At 43.9% G+C, this 7,624-nt stretch overlaps 1 protein-coding gene across 1 annotated transcript; it reads left to right on the top strand.

The window, feature by feature from the left end:
* Positions 1 to 891: 891 nt before the first annotated feature.
* On the top strand, positions 892 to 7,189 carry LOC308280435 (uncharacterized protein). Its single transcript, XM_080720699.1, has 6 exons — positions 892 to 1,073; positions 3,194 to 3,378; positions 3,755 to 3,865; positions 4,924 to 5,064; positions 5,565 to 5,712; positions 6,072 to 7,189. The coding sequence occupies exons 1-6, from the start codon at positions 959 to 961 to the stop codon at positions 7,019 to 7,021; spliced, it is 1,650 nt and encodes a 549-aa protein (XP_080576825.1). The 5' UTR covers positions 892 to 958; the 3' UTR covers positions 7,022 to 7,189.
* The last annotated feature ends 435 nt before the right edge of the window (positions 7,190 to 7,624 follow it).

The raw sequence follows: 7,624 nt of genomic DNA, 5'->3' as shown, positions 1-7,624 counted from the left end.
CTCAAAAACAGAGTAAACAGCCTTGGTCAACAATAAGGCTCAGTATGGCTGGAGTAGGCCTGGACTACAGCAGGGGTCTTCAACATTTTCAGGCCAGGGACCCCCAAACTGATCGGGAGATGGAGCAGGGACCCCCTACCTCGTAGGTTGGGGGTGGGGCTACAGCAATATAAAATTGTGTTTCATGTGTATAAACATACCATGTTATTGTGCATTCAATACTATGCTATTAAAATAATAAGACAAATAAAAAAATAAAAAATATATATATAAAAGTTTTTTTCCCCCAACAATTTCCCCCTGTTTAAGACCCCTGACTACAGTATCTTTAGCTTTAATCACACTCTTTACCCTCCATTCCACTGGGCGGCGGTGACAAACGCAACCTAAACCCTGTCATACTTGATAGAAAAGCAGCCGCAAACGGCCAGCCAGAGGTCCGTGAAGTGAGCTGCATTAGCGTTTCCGGCCTGGGAGATGGCTGCAATAAGCCAAGCTCCAGCCTTCAAAATAAAAGTTCACTAAATAATGTTTATTTAAAAGACACAAATGTATTTAAAAAAATACGTGTATGATGTATATCTCTATAATAGTGTACTTTTAATTGTCCTAACACATTTTCCAGGTTCTTTCAGATTGAAATTCGTGGTATGCGAGCTATTAAAGGCCACTTAACATAACTTAAGTGGCCTTGTGTGTGTTCGTTTTAATGCTTAATCTATATTTTGAATGTGCATATCATAGGACAATTACTCGTTTTTCAACATTTTTCAATTGCCTCAGGGGTACTCTTATTCTGAAGAGATCGGCACCGGAAGTCTTATTGCAGCTAACGCTAATGCAGCTCACTTCACATAGGCGCCAGCAAGCCAGCCGCTGGGAGGAGGGCGGGAGGTGCAGATCCGATCTGAACAACTCAGTCTGCACATCAGATCAAAAACACACGTTAAAAGCCACCATGACGCGACAATTTGACGACATGGACGACGTGGACGAGTACATCAAGCTGTTCGAGCAGGCCACGCTGTCCAGCTTCGTCATCTACTCGGTGGAGAGGAGCTACAAGGACAGAGGTTTGTGTTGTTTTGCTGCTATCGCTCGTTAGCACACTTTTTTAGCCTCCGGTGCTGGCTGTGCTGAGCTGATGCGGAAAACAGCAGATCTGCAAGCTCAACGCGCGTCGCCTCCGCGACGCGCGGTGAGCTTGCAGATCTGCTGTTTTCCTGGACCGCGCGACACCATCGTTCCGCCACACGGCGAATCGCTCGCCTGCTCTCAGTGCTCGGCTGCTCGCTAGCTTTGGCTATTAAAGTCCATCTGTTCTTTTTTAATAAATACCTTCTGGGTTTAAATAACACGCACAGTAACGATCTTGGATTAAAACACCGTATTCTTTCTATAGTTATAGTGGCGATCTGATGTTGTGGCGGTGTAATAACGTTGTAATAATAATATTACAACATTACACATATTGCAGGCTTCCCTGCACGACGATACGGCGTACGCTCGATCAAAAAAAATTGCGTTTTTTAACCAAAACTATGTGTTTTCAAATGGGGAAAGAACGGGTGTTGACGCATTATTTCCCCTTTTGTTATTATTGATGATATCTTATCCAAAGTACTGTTCTATCCGTCTGTCTTTCAATGTTTTAGAGTTTTGAGATGCATAAAGTGGTTCCTGTGTGTAAATAAGCTGAAAAGCTTACTAGCATCTCCTTTTAGTTGACCTTGTGCCAGTGGATTGTACTGTCATGAAACTGTACTTTGTTTCCCTATGCAACCTTCTAATACATTCAATCATAGATGGATAGAGAAGTAAACCCAGGCCAGAGGATATTATGGAGCCTTTTGGAACTAATTTGTTGTATTTATGGCGGTCCCAAATACTAAAGAGGTACACAGGGTTCTGAAAGGGGCTAGTAGTGATGGGAGACCAGACTAGATGGGAGTCGGATTCAAGCCCCAAACTCGACTAGGAGCTTTATTTAGGACCCCATTTGATGGATTTTCTTTTAAACTCTGGGACCCCAAACTGTACAAAACAGACCATAAATGTTAAATGATTTACCTGGGAAACCCCTGGAATCGCTCAAGGAACCCTGTGGACCCCTGCCTGACAGGGTGAGGTTCCAAACAGGGCTATAGATCCCAAGTTGAATTACCAGATGCTGCACTAACATGTACCTTACCTTACCTACCAGCTCTTCAGGTTTGATGTTGAACAATGAGGTTTCTATACCACATTTGTCCTGGTGGCCTGGGGGGTGAGAGGAAAGGTCACATTATAAATTGAACAAGAATCAAAACATTAAATCCTAAGCAAACAGATGCTCTTAATGTAGAACTAGTCCTGTGGCTGTGGGTGTGCACAGTAGCCTGTTTGAGGGATTGAATGTAGGAGTCTCAGAAGTAGGCTAATGTTGGAGAACCCAGACCGGTGCCCGTTGGGCAGAATGGTCACCAATCACCATTGTTGTCCAGTTGTGCAATACCCGTTGTATAAACCGTCTGTTTGTCTGTCTGGCCCTCTTTTATGCCCATAATGGTGTTCCGTATCCAGGCCAGTCTGCAAATGTGGCACTGGGCACTGTAGTGATGTCAGTCAGTGATGTCAGTTGGGCATTGTTTTAGCATGCGGCTGTTACCATGGTGGCGACACTGTTTTTAGAATCAGTGATGTCAGCATACAGACAGACAGACGGTCAGATGGCGGATGCCGGACAGACAGACATTCGCTAAATTAATAGTTAGATAGGCTCACAAACCAATATTTACTGTTAAACCTGTGTGGTACAATATACTAGCACATCTGCAGTGGGTTGGAGTCTAGACTGGAGGTGGTCTTCTTACTCTTCCATGGGGATATTTTAGACTGGTGAGGACAGACGCTTACTGCCTGAAGACCATAAGCCCAGTGTCTCCCCTCGCCAACTCTTGCTGAGCAGTTGGTTGTCTTGAATGTCTTCCCATGCAGGAGACCCGTATTTGAATAATGGGTGTTTTCATTGCTATTGCCTCTCTGTCAGGAGACAGGAGAGGACATCACAAGTTGTGTGATGTTACTGAGTCGGTCAAAATATAAATTAATATATCCGTAGATTCACTATATAACATGGCTAGTAGTTACTAGTTATCACTAAAATCTAACTACTTGATATTAAATGTATGTTTTATTGTTTTTGTTTCAACAGCATGGCAGCCCTCGACAAAAAGTCGAATCTACTGGCAGTGGGCGCGGGGAGCTGGCACGCCGGCTATTGAATACACAGGCGTTCCATTCGTGTTCATTGGGTCAAAGAAGATGATTTGCCACCATGGGAAAGACCTCTCTCTAATGAAGAAACAAAGATATAGAGAGCAAAAAGCAAAGAAACTGGTGAGTTTAATGCAGGTGACTGAATCTCTGATGAATCTCTGCATCATCTGCACTAGAAAGACTCATCTGTTCTCAGCAACATTTGTCAAACCAAGTATAGTCTGGCAACTACTGCTATTATATCATTGTCAATCATAATCTCTTATTATATTCAGTGGGCCTCCTTCACAAAATGTTTCACAAATTCATACTTTTTATTTAGCTTTTTTTCTTTTTTAATGGACGAAAATAGCAAGATATAGATTGGCTGTTTTTTCTTTTTTTTTGTAGATGAGGCCCACTGTTAACTAACGTCCTCGCTATGTCAATGTGCATCTTTCTTGCCTTTGAAGACTGAAAGGTATCACAACCTGACTTGAAACATCTAATCTTGCAGCTCGAAGGCCATCGCTTTAAAAAGCGAAGGAGTTTAGGGCAGGACACAAAGAAGGTGGGGTGTCCATCCTCCATACATGTCACCAGGATAGCGAGGTTCCCCAAATATGAGGTTGGTACATTATCTTTTATAAAGCTGCAATGTGCAAATCTTATGTGCTACCTGAGATTCTAACAGTTATTAACTTGAATTATTACCCGGCTTGTTTGAATGCTTGATTCTGATTGGTCCATCGCTGAAATCAGAGGTCTGATATTCCCTGATAACAGACCGCTCCGCTCTAAAACAAACCGCTGCTAATCAAAGACTCAGGACACCTGCTGCAGTCAAGCTGCACTGCGTGAATCGTGTGCTGTATCCAACATGTCAGCCATGTAAACAAACACACAGTGACATTTAGAACTAAACGTTGCTCCCAAGAATGTTTTTAAAAACATTTGAGGCGAGAAATAGACAACGTAGTATCAGAAAATTGATTCTATCTAATCAGCACTTCCTTGTTTTCCAAGGCGACCACGTCGCGCTGGGGGAACGCCCAGCGCAACACTTGTGGAATACTTGCAGTCATCTGTAAACTTTAGTTTTGAGTCAAATTATTCATTTTATTTAGTAGCCGGGTAATAAGCGGAATAATGAATGGCTCCTTGGTGATTGACGATACATAACATCCCTTCAGCCTGATAACTCTCCTCGGCTGGTGCCTCCCTGAACTGTAGTCCAGGGTTTTCAGAAGTTGACACAACAATTCCTGTTCCAGTAAAATTTCCCATAGCTTTGTTTGATTGGCTCTCTGATTTCTAGTTCAAATCTGCTGCTGAGCCAAACAAAACAAAATCATGGGAAGTTTTGGGAACTTTAACTGGTACCAGGAAATGAGTATGCCACCTTCTGAGAGCCAGGCCGATTAGTATTACCTTTTTATATGTAACCGTAAGAAATGAACTATCAACAAAATAGACACTGTAATTGAGTGCTTCAAAGATTCTTCAAACTGTGATCGCTGCACTTAAAATGTATGTCACTTTAAGTGTACGTTCTCTGTCTGTGCTTTCACGGTTGTGATCTCTATTATGGTTCGTACGTACTTCCATGTTTTAGAATTTAGATGAAGCTGGCGTGTTTTGTTTTTTGTTGACCGTGTGATGTATTTGCCACCTTTTTTATGTTAGTTGGAGAACAACACGGAACGAGCAAAAAAGATGACGGCTAAGGCGCTCAGAACGGCCCTGCGGAGGGATCCAGTTGTGTGGGAGAACCTCTACATAATCACAAACCCCAGTGCACACGTTGGACACACACTGGAAGGAGAGGTAATGTATAGTAGGGCTGTCACCATCTGGACGATTAATTGTTATACTGTACAAATAGGGCTGTCACGATTATAAATTGTCACTCAAATAATTGCGATTAACGATTTAATTGTGTTTTTGTCGTTGACAATGACATTTCTGTTTGGCTTTTAGGCCTTTAAGTTGCACATGGTAGATATGACACATAATCTAAATATACAAAGAAATTACTGACATATTTGACAACTTTATACTTAAAAAAGAACATTGATAGTGGAAATAGCCGATCTACAACCTCACAACGCGTCGCAATGTGACGCGTTGTGAGCTTGTTGATCGGCTATTTCGGCTAATCACTGTGATTAGCTAAAATAATTGCATACAGGCGATTAATTTAATAATTATGGCAGTCATAATATACAGGGCATTTATTTTTGGATAGCCACTTTATAATGAATCAATCCAGTCGTGGCAATGTGTGGAAGCACTGCAGCTGAGTGTTCATCTGCTTTGTCTTCCAGTTCATACCGGGCTGGACATGGCAGCAGCTGACACCCGTTGACCTGGCTCCTCGCTACACGCTCGACGCCAGCAGCCTCATTGAACAAGTTATCGTTGAAGGAGAAGACATGGCAATGGATGACGTGGGAGAGCCTATCACATGTGAAGGTGAATGTTGTTTATGTTATTGCATGGTTAAAGGTCCTTTACACACCAGTGGTTCTCGACCTGGGGGCCCAAGTAAGTAGGCAAAAATAATTGGCAAAACACTGTTTTTAATGATGATATAACGTTAATATTAAAACGTTATATCAATAAATAAGAACTTATACTACGTTAGTTCTATTGATCCGAGGTGGAGCACACGATCGAGGTTTCTGAACTGTCCATAGCGCGAGCAAACAAATATGGTGCCATTTTATAATGTGCTATAGTAAGGACCAGTTATGTGAAGATGCAGTTGAAATGGGTGATGTGCGGCTTTAAAAAAGAAATAACTGCAATCTCTATCAACATTTCTTTTTCAGTGTCCACTTCACCAGGCCAGGCAACTTGTGAGATCGCGGTCATCGAAAGTGGAAACGCTGTACCGCGGAAACGTGCCAAGAAGACGGCTTCGTGGAGGAAGTGCGTCAGTTTGAACAAGCAGATTCTTGACACTCTTTACGTCATCGAAGACCAGAACACCCTGGAAGATCTGAGCGTAAAGCTGACCGCGGTGCTAAACGATATGCAACCGATGATCACTGAGGCCGCCACCACGGTGCTGCAACTCGACAACGGGACTAGAAAACGCAAAAGCCCCGGCGTTACCCAACCAAAATCCCTACTGAGAAACAAAATCGGCAGGACAAAGCGCAAGTTTGGCGCGAGGGGATCCACGTATAAAGGCTCTCTGAAACTGACACGCTCTCCGGCACCTACGACGACGGTCACCTTCCAGACGGTCTCGAGTACACTGGAACCGGCCGCGACGGCCTCTCTCCAGCCAAACAACTCCATCACCCTTCAGTCTGCCTCGGGGGTCCCTCTCAACTCCACCTCGTTCACCCTCCAGCCCGCCTCCACGGCCCCTCTCCAGACCACCACGTTCACCTTTCAGCCTGCGCCGGCAGCCTCCCTCCAGACGAGCCCGAGCCCGATCCAGTCTGTCTCGGCGGCCGCCCTCCAGTCGGCTTTGTTAAGGACCCTGCAGCCTGCGTCGACGACCCCTCCTCAGCGGAAGTGGAGGGAACTGCGGCCGGCGATACCAAACTCTGGCCAGTCGGGCACCAGCCCTCAGTCCGCTTCCGCTGTGCCTATGAAGCAAACCATATTCATTCTCCAGCCAGCTTCCGCGACACCTGTTAATCCCGCTACCCAACCTCTGACTTTATCTCCTCTGAAGTCTTCTGTTCAGCCTGCTATTCCCCAGTGCACACCCTTCAACCTGCCCACCAGGTTGCCCTCCAGTCTTCTCCCTCCCCTTAGCCCCTGATGTTGGATAGAGTTTGGGCATCATTTGATGTATTTTGATTTACTTGCCTTTTGATTTTTTTGTATAGTTTCAAGCTACAGTATGACTTTTGTTTTTTGCATAAAAAAAGGGGTTCATGTTTAGAAAGTAAAGTACCCTAAAATTGTACAGAGCAGAACAAGTCACTTTTTCTTCATTAACTTAACTGCAGAAGTCGGTTCAAATAAAGTTAAAGAAAAATAACAATGTCTTATAGTCTAATGATTTTTCCTTTTTGTGCTTGCAAACTTTCTTATTCTGGTGGAGTCTTATCCACGTCAATAATATGCAATATGTGAAAATGGCCGATCTGCAAGCTCACAACACGTTGCAGACATGTTGTGAGCTTGTAGTTCTGATATTTTCGTCTAATGTTCCCTCCAGAATAGGGACGCGATTGGTTAACGTAAAAATAAAAAAAAGTCCCTATCACACAAAGATTTGGCAGCCCCCCCTGCAGTATATCTAATGACCACCTAGGGGTCCCGGACCCCCTGTTGAAAACCCCTGGAGTAGAGGTTTCAGGTCACAGGCCAGACAGTCAATTAAGTTTGTGATTGGAAGCATAACAATGGCATTAGACAT

This window comes from Nannobrachium achirus (assembly GCF_963921795.1).
Source record: "Nannobrachium achirus genome assembly, chromosome: 2".
In the NCBI taxonomy this organism is placed as follows: Eukaryota; Metazoa; Chordata; class Actinopteri; order Myctophiformes; family Myctophidae; genus Nannobrachium; species Nannobrachium achirus.
Note: the sequence above shows the minus strand (reverse complement) of the source record. Positions and strands in the feature narration are given on the sequence as shown.